Genomic DNA, 22085 nt, shown 5'->3' with positions numbered 1-22085 from the left:
CGTTTATCCATTCACCCTTTAGTGGACTTTTGGATTGTTTCTGGCTTTTGGCTATTGGAAATAAAACTGCTATGAACATTAGCGTACATCTCTTTATATAGACATATGCTTTCCTTTCTCTTGAGTCAATGCCTAGGAGTTGCTTAAGAAATAGTAAAACTGTTTTGCAGTATTATAATCCCACCTTCATTGCATGTGTGCTTCTTTTATATCCTCACCAACATCCTCACCTTTTGAATTTTAACCATCTAATAGATGTGTAGGGTTATCTCATTATGGTTTTAATTTTATTTCTCTAATGAATAATATTAAGAATTTCTCAAGTACTTATTTGTCATCTACATGCCTTCCTTAGTGAGGTGTCTATTAAAATATTTGAGCCATTTTTAATTCAGTTGATTATTTTTTTCTTATTACTGAGTTTTAAGAGTTTTTGTTTTTTGTTTTCCTGGATACAAGTCCATTATCAGATGTATTATTTAACAGTTTCTTTTTGTCAGTGACTCGTCTTTTCAATTTCTTAAAAGTGGCTTTGAAGAACAAAACTTTTCCATTTTGATGAAGTACATTTTATCAATTTTATTTTTATGGGTTGCCTTGTTCAAGGTCATAAAAGTTTTTCTCCAGTATTTTCTTTTAGAATACTATTTTTAGGTATTAGATTTCGAATTAGATTTTATATTGTGCAAGGTATGCATTTAAGATATTTTTTGTCCATGTGGATATCCAGTTGTCCCAGCACTATTTACTTAAATACTATCCTTTCTCCATTGAATAGCCTTTACATATTTCATTAAAATCGGTTGTCCCTTTGTGTGTAGGTATATTTCCAAATTTTTAATTTTGTTCCATTCTCTATCTTTAGGTCAATACCACACAGTCTTGACTATTATAACTTTATATTTTGGAATCATATACTGTTAGTTCTCTTTTTACTTTATCAAAGCTTTTTTAGTTATTCTATATCTTTTGCATTTCAGATGGATTTTAGAATCAGCTGGACAGTTTCTACCAAAAAAAAAGGCATGCTGGGGTTTTGATTAATATTGCATTAAATCTCTATTGATATGAAAAGAATTGAACAATGTCATTTTGAGTCGTCCAAATATTAAATATGCATAGCTCTCCATTTATTTAGATCTTATTTCATTTCTTTCGGCAAAATATTGTCAGAGTAGAGGTCTTTGTATATCTTTTGTCAATTTTATCACTATTATTTCATATTTTTTATTTTATTTAAAATAAATTTTTATTTCAATGTTTTATTGTTTACTGCTAATATCTAGGAATACAGTTGATTTTTTTATATAATTCTTATATCTTGCAACCTGGATAAGATCACTTATTTGTTTTAGTGGCTTTTTTTTATAGATTCTGTTAAATTTTCTAGACAATCATGTCATCTGGAATGACAGTCTTACTTTCTCCTTTACAATATGGATAACTTTTATTTATTGTTCTTACATCATTGCACTTCCAAAAACTACTGTGTTAAGTAGAAGTGGTAAAAGCCAACAGCCTTATCTTTTCCTGATCTTAAGAACAAAAAAATCTTTTAACATTAAATATGATGTAGGCTGTTCATAGAAGACCTTTATTAGGTTGAAGAAGTTCCCTGGAATAATTAGTCTGCTCAGGGTCTTTTTATTGCTTTTGCTCTTTTTGTTTTTTTAATAAGCAGAAAAATTTTGGTTTTGTTAAATACTTTTCTTGCATCTATTCAGATAATCATTTGATTTTTCTTTTTTGATTTGTTAACATAGTAAATTACATTAATTTTTAAATTAAATTTATTGGGATGACATTGGTTAATAAAATTAAATAGGTTTCAAGTGTACAATTCAACAATATATCATATGTATATTGCATTGTGTATTCACCACCCAAAGTCAAATCTCCTTCCGTCACCATATATTTGACCCCTTTACCTTTATCTACCTCCCCTCCTCTGGTAAACTTTAAGCTGTTGTCTGTGTCCATGAGTTTTTGTTAGTCTTGTTCATTTGTTGCTTTCAGTTTTATATCCCACTTACATGAAATCATATGGTTTTCAACATTAATTGATTTTTTAATATTAAATTAGCCTTCCATTACTGGGATGAACTTCACTTAGTCATGATGTATTTTCATTTTACATATTGAGAAGACTGCTTTGTTAAAGTTTTATTTAGAATTCTTACATGTATGTTTCTGAGGAATGTTTGTTTACAGTTTTCCATTCTTGTAATGTCTATCAAGTTTTGCTATTTGAGTAATTGTGAACTCAAAATGAGTTGGGAGGTTATTCTCTCCTCTTCAATTTGCTATAAGTTTGTGTGGAACTGTGCTTATTTCTACCTATATTTGATAGAATCTACCAGTGAAGACATCTGACAATGGAGTTTCCTTTGTCAAAAGTGTTTTTTTAAACTACAAATGCCATTTCTTTACTAGATATAGAACTATTTGATTGATCTAGTTCTTGTTAACTTTAATAGTTTGTATCTTTTAGGGAAGTTGTCTATTTTATCAAGGTTGTCAAGTTTATTGTCATAATGTGGATAACATTATTTTATAATACTTTAAATATCTGTAGAATCCATAATGTCACTTTTCTCATTCCCAATTTGGGAATTTGTGTTGTGTCTTCTCTTAATAAGTTTAGCTAGAAATTTATCAATCTTATTAATCTCAAGAAAACAGCCTTTGGTTTCATTGCTTTTATCTAAACATTTTCTCTTTTATATTTCATAATTTCTGCTTTGATCTTTATTATTTCCTTGCTCTTACATATTTTGGATTTATTTTCTTTCTATTTTTCTAGTTTCTGAAGGTGGAAGCTAGTCATAGATTTTAGATCTTTCTTATTTTCTTCTTTATAGTACAGATGTTTAGTGCTATAAATTCCCCCTAAATATTGCTTTGCTGGCACCACAAACTTTGATACATTGTTTTTATTTTCATTTCATTCAAAATACTATTAATCTAATTTTGAACTGCTTTTTTTGATCCATAGATTATTTAGACTTGTATTATATAGTTTTCTGAGATCTACTCTATCTCATGCCTCATGAATCAGTCTAGCTGGAGAGTGCAGGTACGATTGCTGGTCCTAAGTGAGCACTGAGCAATGAAACTTCTAATCTTTCTGATGGTTCTTTACTAGACTTGGGTTACTTTGTCACACCTATGTGCTGACCAATACTCAATAACTGAGTTCTGAGTTCTGTCTGTGTAGCTTTCTCTTCTCCAGTACTTCATCTACAACACTCTAGCTGCCTTTATCTTCCTACTCAGCTCCATCTTCTTAATTCATAGCGTCCACTGAGACCTGCCTAGGTACCCTCTTCTGTTGTTGAAGCCTGGACACTGTCTCAAGACAGTAAGCTGAGGCAATTATAGGGCTCTCATCATTTGTGTCCCATCTATCAAAGACCACTGCAGTTGATGACTTGCTATCCAATATCTTAAAACTTCTATTTCTTATATTTTATCTATTTTTTATTGATTTGTGTATGTGTGTGAATCTATTATCTGTTACACCAAGTCTAGATGATACTTAAAAAAATTATTACTTTATATAGGTAAACATTTTACACTCTAGTTTTTCAGGATATAATTAGTCATGTCAAAGCATGTTGCGGCAGTGCTTTTTTTTTCCTTCTTTTCTAAAATTTAATCTCTTTTCTGAGCAGGGAAGTTTTAGAACCACATCTTTACTAACAATTAGAGCAGCAGTACTTTATATAAGTATTACATATTCTGGCTTTAAAAATATTTACATGTACAGTCTCTTATTTTATTATCAATGGTCAAGGCCAGATTATTAAGGACAAGGTTGTTATTAAATGAAGCTCAAGAGTGACTTGACTTGCTCAAAGCTGTATAGTTTATAACCACTATAGCAGTAACAGCTGTCATTTATGATATACTTTATGTGTGGTCAGTGGGGTGCTCAGCACTGTATATACAATCTCATTTAATCATCTAAAACATTTTAGGAAAGTGCTACAATGGTCACTATTGTAGATATGAACAAACTAGAGCTCAGAAGACATGCTACCTTACCTAAACTCACACAGCTAATAAGAGCCAAGGCTAGGACGTAAACTCAGGCTTTCTACCTCCTAGACAATGATTGTAACTTTTATTGTTCTTTTCATGGCAGTGGAACACTCTTCTGAGTCATTTGCTGCCTTCTGACTTTTTTCCTCATAACCTTAACTGGATCAACAATGACAGCTTATCTCTTTTTCCAGTGAACAAAATATTGTACATTCTGGAAATATTGTACATTCTTGGAAATATTGCTCCTGTACTATGGCTCATGAGAGGCAAAGACTTTTGCTGGTGATGCTTATGCTTAGGTGGCACTTATGCTGATGTCAGGGATATTACTTAAAGATAGATGACACTTTTGATGTTAAATTCATATTATATTAGGATCATTTTGTCATCAATTGTTATATGGATATTCATTTTTGAGTTCTACCTATCTAAAATCTCAACACTTACTAATCTACAAGATCTACCATTTCATATTCCTCCCCTTTCTTTATTTTTCTCTTTAAAATTATCACTGATACATTAATATATTTTAGTTTACTTACTTATTGTCTAACTCTTTCACTAAAAGTTTCATAAACACGAATAGTTTTGTCAGTTTTGTTCACTACCATATCCCCCACATCTATTAAATAGAAACAATAAATATTGGTTAATAAATTCACATTTATATTTAGACAGTGTTGTTAGGATTTATGTTATTTTAATAATTGTGTAATGGAGTAGAGAGCAATATCTGAGACTAAATTTTCAGATGCACTGGGATCTACCAGTACATATTTTCACTGCTATTGGATGTATAATACCTGTCAAAAGAGGTTAAAGCCTACAAGAGGAAGATAAGATCATTACATGAAACAAATCTCAGAATTGTGGAGGAAGATCACATTTGCATGTAAGTGTCTCCTCTCTCTCCTGATAATACCATCAGCTGTTATGACTGACATGTTATGAAGGCATGAATCTTAATGGGGAGATAGCAGTGTAGTAGTTAAAATATCCGTTAGAATGCTGGGATTCAATTCTCAATGATTCCACTTACTTGCTCTATAAATATTAGAAGTCACTATTCTTTTATGACCATAATTTATATCCTGAAACTTCAAGGTATTCTTCAGCCCTGTGAAACTGTGTTCAAACATATTGAATGCAAGAAACTGGATGTATCTCTCTTGGGACGTCTATAGTTTTCATCAAATTTTCAATGTCTGTCAGTACTTAATATCCAGGGCAACAAAGATCAAGTGATACTGTTACAAATAAATCTGCAAAAATGTGTTCATTTAGGTTGGCCTAAACTCCTTTAAGTCCAGCTAGAATCTTAATATTTTGGAAGCCCTTAATATTTCTATGTTTTTTACTTACCTTCGAACCTACATAAACCAGAGTTACAAAACAGAGATAACTTCACTATGATTGCAATCACCTTTACAAGTTGAGGTTAAGTGATTTGCCAACACTAACATGACAGAGACAAGAAAACCTCATACATAAATTTATTTTTTTTTTTAAATCACATTTCATTGTCAGTAATACCTCTGTAGCTCTCTCATAGGAATGTGGATCTTTGAGAGTAAAAGCATCATGCCTTATTCATTTTTGTGGCCTCAGCATCTGGAAAGTGTAAAGCTAAAGCATGTACTACATGTTTAATATATATTTGGTGTATAATGATTGAGTTGAATATTAATCTGAGTTCTTCTGATTATAAATCCTCAACATAGTATCATTTCATTATGTCACTTATCTTTTCATGAAATAAATCTAAAGGGGAGTCTCATTCCTTAGTTAATATACTTTTCTAGCATTTTCTCTTACTCAATATCTATCTTCCTTGTCTAGGGTACTATTAAGCAAACACATATCTATGTCATGGAAAGTAAACATGAATCAAGAATCTAATAGAAAGCAAAATGTATAGTTTGTTTCTTTTAAAAACATATGGAAACCAAAGATAATATGTTTTAAAACATTTAAAAAAGTTCCTTATAAGTGTTTTATTTTTGAATAATCTCAAACAACTAACACCAGTAAGACTCCTACATTGTTTTCTAAAGATCTGATCATTTTTATGGCTACTCATTCCATTCATTCTGTCCCTTGGTATCTGTGTCAAATATTATCAAATTCTCAAATTTCGTATTCTCAAATCTTCTTTTTTTGATACATTTATACCTCTGCTGCATTTTCTGATCACATTCTCCTATTTTACGATTCCACTAAATTACTTTCTAACACATCTTTCAATCAGTTAAAGAGCATCCTTCCAATCTGGGAGCTATGCAATGAAAGTAAAGGGAGTTTATTGGCAAAGAATCAGCTTACCAGATGCAAAGAAAAGAAGTGAATAAAAAATCTTAAGAAAGAAGGAAAAAAGAGGGCAATAGTATCACAGATAATAGTAATATTGCTATGTTGATTTTTTTCCTTATGTAAATCACAGTGCAGCATCCAAGGAATATTGGCTAATGAATGTGTAAATGCTTTTGTGTTACATCTAAGGGTAAGAGCAAATCGTTTTTAAGCTTTTAAATATTCTTTCTTCCTTTTTTCCTTCTTTCCTCTTTTCTTTCTTTCCCCCTTCCTTCTCTCTCTCTTTCCCCTCTCTTTCCTTCCTCTCCTCACCTCTCTCTCTCCCTCTCCCTCTTCCTCTCTTTCTCTCTTCTATTCTCTTTTTCTTCTGCACTTTTAGAACTACACCAATAAAAAGGTTGGGTTTCCAAATGTCCCTAAAGGTTGTGCAAAGATGTATCATGTGCCTGATGGCAAGAAGACATTCTTGAGAATGTTACAAAGTCTTGTGGGGCAAGTTCCATCAGACTATAAGTATATAAGCAAATATAGGAATAATAAAATTTCATTAACTAATGATGTTCTCAGACATTTGACTATAAATAAGATTTATAGGCCAAAAAAAAAAAAGTATAACAAGGCCACTCTAGTGCTTCTAGAATAATTCAGATTATGCAAGATCCATTAAAATCCACATTATATAAATTCAAAGTAATTCTCATCCTAAATTTTTGACATTTTCTTACACAATGTCAGATATATTTATATTTTGTTAGTGAAAAACAAACTACTTTCTAAATGAGAAATTAAAAGGCATAACTCTTCAACTTCATAAGTATATTGAAATTAACAATTTCATTGCAGAAATAATTTGGGCAAACAATTATGTTTCAAATATTTCATGTTAAATTCTAAAAGAAAAAAACAGTATTATTAATTTATTTCATTTGAAAATGATACTATATGTGATTTGAAGAAAAAACAGTATGTTAGCACTTATTTGTTAATAAGGACACATATGTATCTGTATTTTAAATTTCCAAATATAACAAAATATTTAAATTGCTCATATGCTTCTTAACATCTTATATATGAGGGATCAATCCTTAATTTTGATTTACTTGAAAGGCCATTTAATAAGTGAGTTTGCATTATTTAAAGTCAGTCATCAAAATGTCTACGATTGCAAAAATAGTAATGCTACTTACAGAATTATCCAGAATTCCTCTCACCACAGGTTATTCTTAAAGTTATTTGGTAATAACCTTAAGCAGCACTTGCAAATTCAGATAAAATAAAAACTTGCAAGTATTAGTTTAAAAACACAAAGTGATTTTATAGGGTAATGCTTTATTGAAATAATAAAGCACTTCTTTGTTTTAAACACAGAAATCCCTAATGTCTTTGTACTATGAATAAAAGTTAATTTTGAAAACTTTAAAATACCTATAATTTCCCATTTAACAGTAAATATTGCATGCAAAAGCTTCTAAATAAGTATTAAAATGACCGACTAATCAGTAATTTGCATTGCTTCACAAAAAAGATTTGACGGTAAATTACTGGGTTTATAAGTGCATGCTACATAATAGTATGCTCAGAGTCAATAAATAAAGTAAAATGCAATTACCCTAAAAGACATTTCAAGATTCTCTCCACCCCAGATATCCATTCCTGCATCGTAAGTTCCTATCTCTTCAAAGTAGTTTCTGTCAATAGAAAATAGGCCACCAGCCATAGTAGGGGTCCTAGTTGAAAAAAAACAAAAAGAAAAGAATATCTTTTGAAAACAATGTGTGGAGTTTAATAAGACTGCAGCAAATATTTTTGAGACATTTTAAATTTAAAAAAAAAATACTCAAAAATCTCAAACTGTAAACATAAAGCCAAGGTGTAAAAAGTTTTAAACTTAATAAATAGCATTTTAGTTTACTTTATCTGTAAAACTAAATTTTACTATGTTTTTCTTACAGGTGATCAAATATATACATGGAAGGAATACCAGGCCCAAGATGGGGGCGTCTACATTCCTTCTGAAAGGAATTGTGAAGAGAAGTTAGTGCTCTTAGCACCCCTTTAAGAGATTAAATGGTCATGAAAGTACCTGTTGTGATCTTTTGTCACCTAATTATAAATTATTTTACAGTGAACTAGAGAAGCCTATAGAAATGGTTTCTCTACGAAAAGCTCTATATTCTATTTAAATACGAAAAATATTAAATGCTATAAAATGTTTATAAGCAATAAGTATCTAACGAGATTTACAAAAGTATTTTTAACTTAAGAACTTTACATCAAATTGTTTATTCTTCTCTTTACATAATTGAAATGATAGAGTTAATCATACAACCCTATGAATAAACATAAATCCCATATGCTATCTGGAGGTTTAAAGGAAATTTAGCACATATTCTCAAACTTTTTCCTAGGAAAAAATTTCTCTTGAAAAACGAAGAAGTCAGATGTTAAGTTTTAAAAAGATTAATTATTAATTAATTTTAAAACATCATTAAGTCAATGGTTGATGTGTGAACTATACAAGTCTTTCTATACAAGCAGTGTAAATTGAAACTCAAAAAAGAAAATTCTAGATGTTCACGACTGGATCTATCCATACGGGCAATGATTATTTTTGAATATTAATTGTAGTGTAGTGGTTTTCAGTGTTTGTAATACATTAGCAGCACCTGAGACACCTTTTAAAAATACATTTCCATGCTTGAGTACCATCTCCACAGATCCAGATTTAATGGACCTGGGGTGGAGGCAGACCTTTGGTATCCTGTAAAGTTCCCAGGTGATTCTAATGTGCTGCTAAAGATGAGAAACACTGATCTAATAACTTAGGTTTGGAATACTCATTTGAGATTGTTAAAACGCCAAATGTTTTGCTCTTGAAATTATATCCTCTTCCGCCACAGGACATGCTTGTGTTTTCTAACTGAACAATATAGTCACTGAAAAAAACCACCAAATAATATTGTACTTGGATTGTACTTGGACAGCTACCATATTGCAAAGTTCCCCATTCTTCCCAGTGCTCTCATGGTTTTGTATTCAGGTAATTAACTGTCCATCATTTAGAGTACCACAAGCTCGCTTAGTCTCAGAGATGTTTTATTACTTCTTATCTTGCTGGGTTCCTGTCATGAGCAGTATCACTGACCTTCTGAGTTATAATGAGAAACACTAACAAAGCTAAACAGATGGTAATTATGGTAGCCACAACCCTCACCTGACTGGGGTTTTGAAACTCTATGGTAATAACTATACATGGTATTACAGTTCTGGATACTCTAATATAATGAAGAACAAAATTGCTGCAATAATCCCATCATAATGAAATCAAATGCTTAAGAATGTTAAGTGATGCATTTTTAATGACCAGTTCAGAGTGCCTATCCACTTATCCATTTACTAATAAAGTGCTAATGCATTAAAGTTAAATATACATATTGATTTTCCTCTTGCATTTGATCATAATTGCTATAAATATGTGAGAAATGTATAATAAATGGCTACAATAAATTATATATATAACCATAAGAATGACTCAAATAAGTTTCACTTATGCTTGAAAAGTAACAAAAATAAGATTACAATCCCTCAAAAAAAAAAAAAAACCTGTAGTTTCGAAGACAAATGTTCCTTGAGAGAATTTTTTATCTTTGCAATGTCAAATAGTCTAGGGACCATGCTTTAATGATAACTACACCCAAACCAGTGTTAAGCAGTATGTTATGCTCTAAGTCAACTGCTCTGTAACATTCTAATGAACTATTACATATGCCTGTGTGGACATAAGTGTTCAGGATGCCTAGAAAATTAAAAACTTTGATTATAGTTGAATTTGCTGAGATTATTTGCTTTTTAAGATTGTATTTGTACAATGTCAAGCCAACCAACTAATTCAATTAATTCTGGGGGAAAAAACATAATCAGCTAAATAGCTGTGAACATTACCTACCACACAGTAGGTAGGTGAAGAATTGAGTTAATAGTAAGATAAGCATTTAGCACAGTGCCTGGTACATAATAAATATTTAATAAGGTTAAGTAACATGTCTTTGCTTTTGTTGTTGTTGATGTTAATCATTCAAATAAAAGTCTCGAGTGTCCTTAACTTAATTGTAGCTCCCCATAAACACACTCTCATTTTGAACTTCAAAATCACTTAGAACTACTTTATATTTGAGATATTGAACTCTGAAATCTGCCTCTCTGAACTCAAGTTTCTATCTTATAACCCTTCCTATTTCAATCCAATAGAAGGCATTTTTTAAATCCTTCTTTGGTGACTTTGGTTCCTCAGCTATTCCATATTTTCACATAATAACCCCCTTCAGGAATTGTTTGCTTTTCTTCTTCCACTCCCTCTCTAAGATTCTGCCAAATCATGGAGAAACTAGCCTAGCACCCTAGGTTCTCTGTCTTTGCCTTATATAACCCAATTCTTATTTTGTAAATATCAGCATCTGGGTAAACTTACCCCTTACTTCATCCATTTCTGCTCCTAAGACCCAGAGAATCATTGAAAAGGTAATAAGATGAGGTCACTGGTCGCACTAGAAGTCCATGTTATTGACTCTCTGCTTAGTCCACAAATTGCTAACAATCCTTTTATCTGTGTTTATTTGCTCACCCATCTCATTTTAACTGAATCTTTTCCAAAAGTTTTGGATGTTTCTCAAGAAACTAGAGATTAAGTCAATGCATAAAATCTAAACTTCCTCAATTATGAAATCTAAACATATACTCTCTCTAGAGAGAGAGAGAGACAGCTGAGGGCACAAGAGTGAAGATACATAAACATCTTAAAATGAAGATCATATACATAATCTTCCCTCATCTTGTCTTAGAGGAAAGACTGTCTCCTCAGCCCTCTCACTGTGGGCTAGCATTTAATCTTGTGCCTTCAGTTGGCTCTTTTCTGACTACTCTTTCAGCAACTTGTTCATTGACTATTACATTTATGTTTTATGCCTTTGATTTCTAGATTGCCCTCTTGAGCTTACAAAACTGCTCAGTTAAGTTCTACCCTAAATCAAAATACACCTTCACACTATCATACCACTCAATCAAACTAGGAACATATATTTTCTATTCCCTTCACTAGTAACCTTATTGAAAGGATACTTTCTACATACCCCCTCAACTCCTCTTGACTTTCTAACTAGAATCTGGATCCTGTTCACACCTCTACAACTTCTTTCTGAAAGGGCATATTGTCTCTAAACTTCAATAGCTTTTCCTGAACATCTTTCTTTGAAAAAATTTAACACAATTCATCAGCCTCCCTACTTGAAATTCTTTTCACCTCTGACTCCTATTGCATTGTTCTAGAGATATTTTTCCTTCTACCAAAGAGACTACTCATGTTATGATTCTTATTGATGCCCCTTCCTCTTCTTTTCCTTTGCTGGTTGTCAGATTTTAGTTAAGTTCCTGGTTTTACATCTGTGGCATGAGTACAATATACAATAATAGCATTGTTTTATAGATATATGCATTTAATAATCACCTTCTTTTGTCCCCAAATGGGATCCTCCTATGGGTCTCTCCATAACTTTTTTTTTTTTTGTATACTCTTTACCTGTATAAGTATGCCTTGTCACCTCTATGAGGCTGACTCCTAATCTGTGTTTCTCTTCTCACTTCTTTCCTCTACATTGGTTATAATTTTCAAATTATTTGCTAGATGTTTTCTCTAAAAAAAAATCCTCTGACTGCTCAATGTGTTTAACATAGAAATGAGAATGTGTTACCTACCCGCTTCCATATCTACTTCTCTTTCAATGTCATTTATTTCCTTCCAGAGCGTTAACGTAAAATAATGAAAACGCTTTTCAGCACCTTTCTTTTTTGTGCCTAATTCAATCATTTTCCAAACACTTTCAATTTTTTCCAAAGTAAGTTTGACTCTAATCTCTGTTCTCTGTTATCACAGCCACTATCCAATTTTAGTCCTCTCATTTCTAACTAAGTGTTAATAATGGAATCTTCTTGCTTTTAGAGTCGGCTACTTTAAAAATTTATTCTATAAACCACAGCCAGATTAATTGCTCTAAATCAAAACTCTTCTGAAATGTTAACCAGATGTTCAAAAACCTGTTTTAAAGAATAAATTCCAGCTTCTTATCCTGGCATCTGGGATTTGAAATCACCCAATGAGCTACTCCATTCCTTTTAACTATTTCCCTGTATTTAAAGTGCTTAGCTGTTACTAGTAAATGCTTCATACTTTCTCACTTTGTTACGTATGTTCACACCCATTTGTCACTTGAATTTTCCTTTGTAAAATCCCCTTATATGTTCAAACTTGCTCTATTCTTAGGCTATTATGAAGGTTATATATTTCATGCATCCTGCCTGTATATAATCTTTTTCCTTCCAATTTGGATGTAATCTTCCCCTTCTAGCTTCTTCTATAGCACCCTGTTTCTTTCTCTCAAGGCACTTGTCACTTCTTTTAAGTATTGTATTTATATCTATATACATTGTATGACTTCTTTAAGTATTGTATTTACATCTATATACATTGTATGACTTCTGTAAGTATAGGCAATATATTAGTTGAATAATATTAGACTATTAATAGATATTTATTGAATAAATAAAATTTTAAAAATGAGCAATGTATTTCATGGCCACAAAACAATTTATTTGAAAGTTTAAACTATGTGCATTTTTATTTCTGAAATTACAAACAAAATTCTTTGCTCATATCTGCTTAATAGATGAGTAACAAAAATGTCTTCACTGATTCCAGGATTTTAAAAGGATTTATCATCTAATAGGAGTTTGGGGTGTTGAGTGTGGTAGAATTTTAGAATTAAAGATGTAAAGCTTTGTAATAATGTAGCATATATTTTAGATGTACAGAACTCTACAGACTTGATCAACCAAATTTAGTCACAATGTGTTTAAATCACTTGTTCAAGGACCCTCAAGTAATTTGTGTCCCAGTTAAGAAAATATTTTCTTTCTCTTCTTCTCTTTCTTCTCTCCCCACTTTCTCTCTCTGTCTCTCTGCCTCTGCCCCTGCCCCTCTCTCTCTCTCGTCTCTTTCTCCCCCTAATCATCTACCAACCAGTAATATCTCAATTCATCCGTTTACCTTATACAGAAAATGGTCTGAGGTAGCTAATTAGAAGTACACTTTTCCTGATTTCAAGTTCCAAATTTATGCACCATGTTTTCCTGTGAATTTTAGCACTGCTCTTCAAAACAATTTCTTTTAAAGTTATTGAAACATTATTTCTTCTCACTATTTTTTTTTTCTTTGCTATATCAGAATTCTATGTAATCTTTCTTGGCAAATAACCAAATCTCTGGAGAAAGAAAAAATCTAAATAAGATTCGGGAGACTATAGTTCAGCTTTAGGCTGTTATTTGCATTCGCCAAATATCACAATATCTAGACTGTTAGTGTTTAACTTTGTATTCATAATATTTCTCATATGATAAACCATAATTAAGAGAAGTGATAAATATAAATATTTTATTATTTATACACATATGAAGCACGAGTAGTTAAAATATTCATATAATTTTGTTTTTTAAATCATAAAATATATTGGCTTCATGTAGTTAAACATTTTGCAGGTTTAGAAACCAAAGAAAAATTAGATGCTGCGAGTCTCTCTTCTTCCCTCCTTATTCTGTACACTATATACAAATATAGAAAGCAGAAGAGAAAGAAAGCAAAGGCATAATAATTCTTTTATTGGAACAATAGATAATCAAACGTTGACTGTGATTAAAGGTCTTTACAGATTAAAAATGGGAAGTTTAGTGGACTATAGCACACTATAAGACTCATTTGAAACTATGTTTAGGTGAGAAGATATAGCTTTCTGTAGAAAAGAAACTGTTATTGTTAACGGTTTATACTGGCTTTGGCTCTAACAAGAAAGCTTACTCAAATTCTGTTGAATCTATGGAACACAAACAGTTTCAAGCTATCTTTAAAGGATAAGAAAAAAATGTTTTGTTTAGCATGGGCAAATGGCTTATTTTTTTTTTTTCTACCAAAGAACTAATTTACCAAAAGTATTGGAATCAAATGACTTAACCTGTGCTTAAAGACCTATACCCTCCAAAAGGAGTAGTTATTTATTTCCTTAACCCTTTTTTATAATCCTGATAACAACCTGATAAAACCCTAAGCTTCTAAGAGGCTGCATGGTAATTGGTTCAAGTTTTAATCTTTTCTTTTACTTACATTTTATGCACAAGAAGGATCAAAATGTGCAATGAGGCCAGCTGGAATCAGATGTTTTAAAACATTTTGGTTAATGTGATAAAATTATTTAGTATATTAATGTTATATTTAATTCATCACCTTGGAAACTTTCTATACTACCACTAATTTCTTCTCATCTCAACAGACGGCTAGGAAAGTCTTAGGAATTATCCTCTAAACCATTGGAAAGTAATATAATATAAGCGTGCTATTTTTCTCCAAAGAATGTAGATTCACAGATTTCATTTGAGGTGGGATCTTTTTCTCTCAAAATCAACATATATTAGATTTTAACATGAGTAGGTAAGAATGTTGAACAGTTGAACATTCCAGAGTTCAAATATTTCTTTCAGACTTTGTTCTGATCACAACCTTGGCCTTTATTCTGTTCATAACCTTAATCTTCCCTGTATGGTTGCTTTAGTAACTCCTATTGTAAAGAAGTGTCACAAAGACTTTGAGAGAATTTATCTATGCTTCTGTCCTCCAATTTAAAAGTATATTTTCACTAAACTGAGAAAAACCTAATGGAGAATATCTGACAGGTAAAAATTGAGAAATATATTATTAGTTGTTATTAAATAATAAGAAGCATTGCCTTATACTTGTATAACATTTTACAGAATAAAATAAGTGTTTTTAATTTATTATGCTTACTAGAGGAACTATAAATTGAAGTCAGTGACATTTTTGGGGGTGAAATAAATTGGCAGAAGGTGTCAACAATATTAAAACCTTTCATATTGTCTGATTGTATAATTCTAAAGAGATCACATTATATGCAAAAACTGTAGCTCAGAAGACACAATTGGCAAAAATAAATATAAATAAACTCTTAATTGACTTCAGACTATTAAAAATGAAGGAAAAACTAAGTAAATAATTGAGATATTAGCAGCCATTAAAATTTTTGTTCGTGAAAAAAATTAATGGCATAGAAAAATACTCATGATATGTCAATTTCTATTGTGGAGAAATGTATCTGGAAAGAAATATAACAATATACTAAAAGAGATGGCTCATTGGTGTTCAGTTTCATCATGTTTTCTGTACTTGTCACATTTATTTTTAAATGCATATATGTTACATTATCAGAAATAAATTTAAAATAATTCCTTTCAAATACATTTTTCATTTAATATTATGTAGCACTTCATGAGTTAAGCAAGGCAGGGAGAATATTTTTCCACTTAATAGTTGAGAAGACTGAGTAATTTCCCAATTGGAGGAGCATGCAGTAAAACTCAGATCTTCCTAAACCAGCTTCAATGCTTCTTTAATGATATCAAACTTCAAGGATGCAGAAAATATATATATGTGGACATTCTATGAGTTTTTCAAAATAAAGTTGCAATATTATAATCTGAGGTGTTATTAATAGTTATTTAATCTTTTTTGTAAATTCCTAATTTCAACTGAGAGAATAATAAATGTATGAGATCAGACAAATGTTTTAAAAAAAAGAGGATACCAAAGTAAGTAAAATGCATCAAGTATAAAAATTCATGGTTATGACTAAGTTTGATTTATTATGATAGCAAGAATTAGAAGAAATTGTAAAATCTTTGTTTTGCTTTAGAAAAACACTGAACATGGTACTCCAAGTTAAAATGCAGAAAGTCATATTAAGAATATTAATAATAACTAAATGTAAATGCATGCCTCCATAAGACGACTTATGTAAAAAAAAGTTAAACAGAATTAATAAATATCATAAGTTATTAGTAAAGAAATCTACTTTAATCATTGAGAAATTAAAGAAATTAAAGTAGAAACTATTTATGGAGGGTTATCTACATGGAGTAATTAAGAGACTAAAACAATAAGATTAAAACTGGACTCTTTTCCAGAAGCACACATCGCTGTAGCAATTGACATACTTTAACTGCTGTGTAGCCATATATGCTGGCCTCTTTCCCTTGTCCAGCATACATATGGCCAGTCCCAGACAGTGAGCAACTTTAGAGCAGAGATCGCCTTATTCATCTTTGTATGTGCAGAACCTAGTACAGTCTCAGTGTGTATTTGCATATAGAATCAAACTCATTTCAATAGCTTGAACCAAATTAACTCAAAAGTTATACATATTAGAAAAAAATGCATAATACACCCCAAAACTAATTAAATGATTTGGGAGATTATCAGATAATTGATACTAGATGCTATTCCATTAGGTTACATATATGCATACTCGTACAAGGCTAATTTGTTTAATTCTTTAAAATTCGACCATTAGTAGGCAGTAGCCTTTAAGTCAAAGGTCACAAATTAAAAAAAAAAAAAAAATAGCCCAGTAAATAAGGTCAATATGTGAAGCTGATTAGTTATAATTAGCATATTTCTCTCACCTTTGATTGGGACGCACATACAAAGAAATATTTCTTCAAGTGCAAGAATGATGACAGATAGCAACTGATCCTCAGTCTCAGAATCAAGGACACACACACAAAAAGGAGCTTCAGGAACTGCGCTAAACTTTCACACCACTACTATATGAGCAGCTTCTACTCAAGTCCTCCTGATGGTGTCTAGTAGGAACACTGGACCACTGTAGCAAGATCTTCTTGTTCTCAAGAATAGCTAGAAATCCTGACTTTTATTTAAAATACATCATTTTTTAAATGCTGATATTTTTTAAAAAATGCAAACCACTACATAGGCCAAGGAAAACACACCTACGAAACAATTTGATACGTGAGCTCCTAGTTTATGACCTCTGATGTAATAATTTGATTACTCTATTATTGCACAAATAATTGAGATATTCCTGAAAAGTCATAAAATTTGACTACTAAAATGTCAAGGAGAGTTTACTGATTAAAGAAAACTAAATACTCAGGATTCTCTGTGCTATTATTCCATGCTCATAATTTCAAAATACCAAGCATTTCACAAACTTCATTTATTATCAATGTGAAAATGTCAAAGCCCAGAGGTCAACAACAGAATTACAAGTATAACCAATATAAACTTTACTTTAAATGTGGCATAACTAAGGTTAGGTCACAAGTTCAAGTTGGTTCTCTATGTACGCAGATGCATGATTGTATTTCTAAATGATGACTAACTAGCCAATTACAGTCACTATAAAGTTCTGTCTTAACTGACATTTTAAATGAAGCATTCCACTAAAAAAACTAAATTTCAACCTCATTTTAATCACTTTAGCTATTCAGAATTCTGTTAATCAAGTAGAGAGAAAAATGTCGTCAACACCTACAATGATTTATCTGTTTGTACAAATGTGAGAAAAATGATCACATCTTCAAGTAATAGATTATAAGTACAAAGAAAGTTCATAGCTATGCTGATGAAAATTACCTGCAGGCTGTTACAACACAGCCTGTGAATTAATTAACCTTTTGCCATAAACATCTAGAAACTTCAGCAAAGACAGGTTTCTCTTTCTCTTGCTCCAGCTCCCTCGGCATTTTAGAACATGAAATATTGTGCAGTTACTGAGAGAAACAAATAAAACATACTTAAATTTTATCAGCTATCTGTTACTACAATGAAACCACATAAATGGTATTTAAAATATAGCAAATTGGATGTTTGAGCTTATGTTTTAGTTAATGAAAGATGAGAGAGTATCTGATTTCTATATAGATCTTTACTTTCATTAAAGAGATCAGTAAATTCTTACTATAAATGTTGGCTCCCTCTTAATTATCTATCTTTTGACTGTGAGAAAATAAAGTTAAATAATGTTTTTGCCAATGTTTTTAAAAAAATGAGTACAAACTAGTATTCTTTGAAATTTTATTTTCAAATAGATAAATAGATTATCTATATTTGAGTGTATTGTTTAAGTATTTCGATAGTTTTCACTTGGGATCTGAAGCAGAAAAATCAGCTAACACTAAATGAAACCATAATGTGGAAAAATAGGGTTTCTAATAAATATTGGTAATATGATCCACTGTGTTTCCTCAAGCTGTTAAAGGCAAGGGTCAATAAGACTTGGTGAACATGAAGATTACATGAAGATTTAGGGACTACTAAATTACTCTTTAAACGCTGATAGAGCAACTTCAACATCTTTTTGCAATTGTTTCTTTGGAACCACATTTTATTTTTCTCTTTGATATAGTAAAATCTCCTTAAGAGGGTTAACAGCTCCAATATTTAATCATTCAATAACAAATGACTGGGGCTGTTATCTTCCATTAGTGAGTTCTTAGAGTTAGTTTTAATGAACTCATTTTATAAGTGATCTCGCCAATGAATAAGTCATTCCCTCATTAGGTTAGGAGACACTCTTATTTAGATAATGGGTTATATATATTGTTTTAGAATGTTAGAGTATTTCTCTATTATTTCAACTAAAGGATGATTTGCCAAATTAGTCTTTAAAGAACAAAACTAGTGAACTCGCTCCCGAAAATGTTATTCAGTAAATCAATTTTGGTTGCATAAAATGTTAAAGTAAGAAGGTGAACATTTTATGTTAACAAAGTAGGTAACACTTATATAGACAACTAAAGATGCATATGATATTTCTCATTTTGTATTAAGGGCAAACACTTCGTGAATAAATATTTCAAATTCAGTAGCTATTTTCAATAATTTTGGAACAACAAATCCTTCATAACTGTTAATATATTAAAATTTTCCAAATGGATCTTTCTTTTGTATCTGCCAGAAAGATAGTTCTTTAAGATTGGTAAATTTAGAATATTTACCAGACCATTTTTGGTTATTTCAATTTTGAGAATACCTCTACTGTAAAACAGACACATTTAGGTGATAGATGATAGATGATAGATAGATAGATAGATGATAGATAGACACTTATATATATATATATATATATATATATATATATATATATATATATATATATAAAACCTGAAATATCAAGGCTAGCACATATCTGTCATGTAGAAAACTTACAATAAATATATTTTGAATATAGGAATACACAAAGTTTGAAAAAAAATTGGCACTTCTGCCAATACTTAATTTTACCTGTGCTAATTTAATTATATTAAATTAGATTTAATGTAGCCACTGATTCTTAGATGATCACGTAAAGGTGAAACTATGTATGTGTATATCAATAAAAAGTATAAGACTTTAAAAGACTTAAAAATGAGAATACACATTTATAATATTTTTAATTGTATTATAGGAATACACATGATATCCTTTAGAAAATATGATCTACATACCTGACAGGTAATGTTCTGTCTCCTTTCCGCCTATCCATTTCTCTTTGTGGAACAGGATACCAACGGAAATTCAGTTTCCAGTTAAAACCCCCATAAGTCATGTCTGACCCAGCCATATATTCAAAGGTATCATCACTAATCACATCAATGATGGGACATACAACTGTTTTCCTGCAGAAAAAGTAAAATCAGTTTACATATAATTAATAATTTAAATGTCACATTAGCTTCTTCAAACTCGATATAGCCGATATGTTGAAATTTAATTATTTTGTGACTTTAATATGCTTTTATTTTTATTTTGTAATTTCTATCTATGAAATTATTTCCTTTTACCACATCTTTCTTATAGTCTACAAATATAGTAACTGATCTTCAAGCTGATTTCAAATGCAGTCTAAGTACTAACTCAGAAGGATGAACATGGCATATTTTTCATAAGACCTCCACCCACAGTAAGATTAATATATGTGCTTTGATAATATGCATCATTTTAGCTATTTATTTTATAGAAAAGTAATAGCATGCAGGGACCGGAGAACAGATGATTAGAAATTAGATCTGGTAGTCTGAATCTCAGAGGGATTAGGTTAGTTTAAAGAAAGGGTTCTAAGAAAATCTTCATGGAGAAAATATCTACCAGGAAAAACAAACAAAAACCAACAAAATGAAACAGCAATAAAAATAATGATTATCAGTATAAGTAAATGTTTCTTATGAAAGATATTAGAGTCACGGCAATTTCCGAGTGAATTGTCTTAGACTTATGAGTTTATAGTAACAATCTACATATTTTAAGATAGAGAAAGATAAGCAACTTCAGTTTCTGGTGTTATCTCATAACCCATCTTAAAGTAAGAGGGAGAGCCAGAAGATTTGCTGTTTTGATGGTGGCTTTTTAGGGTAAGAAATTCTTCTGCGTGGGAGATCATTAGGTACTCTTTTAATCCATCTAGTGCCTTCTCCAGTCTTCCCTACTCCCAGTTTATATGTTTTCTTATCAACCTTCCGTCATCTCTAAAGCAAAATTCAGGTCTACCCAAGTTCTCATGGGTTGTAACTAAGTCTAAAGAGCAGAGCTTATTTTTCATATTTGGTAGAAGGTAAATATACAAATATGCTTTTGAATTATCCATACATGTGAAAAGTAAAGAAATGGCCATCATTTATTCTGGTTTTGTAATACCAGTATTACCAATGCTCATTTTCATTTGAGTGTTATATTCCACGCAATTGATCAAAGCCTGGAGTTCTTTGAAGTCAACAAGGTTCATCTAGCCTTGGAAAATCTTCTTGGTAATGCTGGTCCTTACAAAATCAACGTATTTTTCTCTTTCTTCATTAAATTTAATGATTTAATTTGTAGGAAGATGAAATTAGATCTAACAAACTTGAACAGAACTTTATTATCTAGTAATGGAAACTTTAGAACTTACAAGTAGGACAAGACATTAGAGATCATTATACGAAAATACAATTTAAATCTGTTGTTAAATTAAAAAATAAATGATCTATGCATGACCATATTGAAACAACATTATATTAAAAAATCACTTAGTAGGATATGAAACACATGTTTTAAAAAGCAGCATAATGTATGAAATGTTGCCAGGAAACACATTTAAGATGTTCCAAGTTCATTTTACTTTGCCAGTCTTATCCTCATGTGGGTATTATACAATACACGGAGTGGAAAATGTTATTAGCTATGTACTACATTCAGTTGACTAAAAGAGTCTTACTGTTTTCTTCAACTGCTATGGTTCATTTTACTGACAACCTCCATTCATCTTCCTGCCATATGTATGAATGTAGCTGGGCTAGCTCACACTAAGCAGCCCCTGTCTTGGATGCTTAATTAAAAACTTCAATTCTAGAAAAACCTTTCTACTGTAGGTGAAATGACTCTGCAAGCAAGGTGTTATGCAGTGCTTTGTAATTATATCAGATGGTATTCAACGTAGATGTCTTCAATGAGTGCTTAGGAATTATACTTATTTATCACTAATGTTTATAAACATCTCCACAAAAAAAAGCTTATACTGCATAGCATCATCATCGAAGAGAATTGCAGGTATCCATGAGGGCTCTTAATTTCTATAAAGTATTATTCAATCTTTCAGATTTCACCATTTGTATATACAAAGTGGGAATACTGTTTAAATAATTAAACTTATTCTTTATAGCTGTGCTTGCTATATATATTTTTTATCATGATTTTATTTCAGTGTAATCTGTGATTATGTGTGTTTATTTTTAAGATCCTCAAGGTGGTTTGAACTAGACTTTGAATAAGGGCGGCGATCTAGTAGAAATAAGACTGCTCTGGG

The 22085-nt window shown here is 31.0% G+C and overlaps 1 protein-coding gene across 2 annotated transcripts in view; it reads right to left on the bottom strand.

Annotated features, from left to right (window-relative positions):
* GALNT13 (polypeptide N-acetylgalactosaminyltransferase 13) overlaps positions 1-22085 on the bottom strand; it is a 451827-nt gene that overhangs the window by 174229 nt on the left and 255513 nt on the right. For both annotated transcript variants that reach the window (XM_039855967.1, XM_039855968.1), the window contains exons 7-8: positions 19756-19926; positions 7967-8084 (exon numbers count right to left, since the gene is read on the bottom strand). In XM_039855967.1, coding sequence (XP_039711901.1) covers positions 7967-8084; positions 19756-19926 — 289 coding nt within the window. The remainder of the gene's footprint in view (positions 1-7966; positions 8085-19755; positions 19927-22085) is intronic.

The sequence above is a fragment of the Pteropus medius genome, unplaced genomic scaffold (genome assembly GCF_902729225.1).
Source record: "Pteropus medius unplaced genomic scaffold, Ma_sr-lr_union100, whole genome shotgun sequence".
Taxonomy (NCBI): Eukaryota; Metazoa; Chordata; class Mammalia; order Chiroptera; family Pteropodidae; genus Pteropus; species Pteropus medius.
This window is presented reverse-complemented; position numbering and strand designations above follow the sequence as displayed.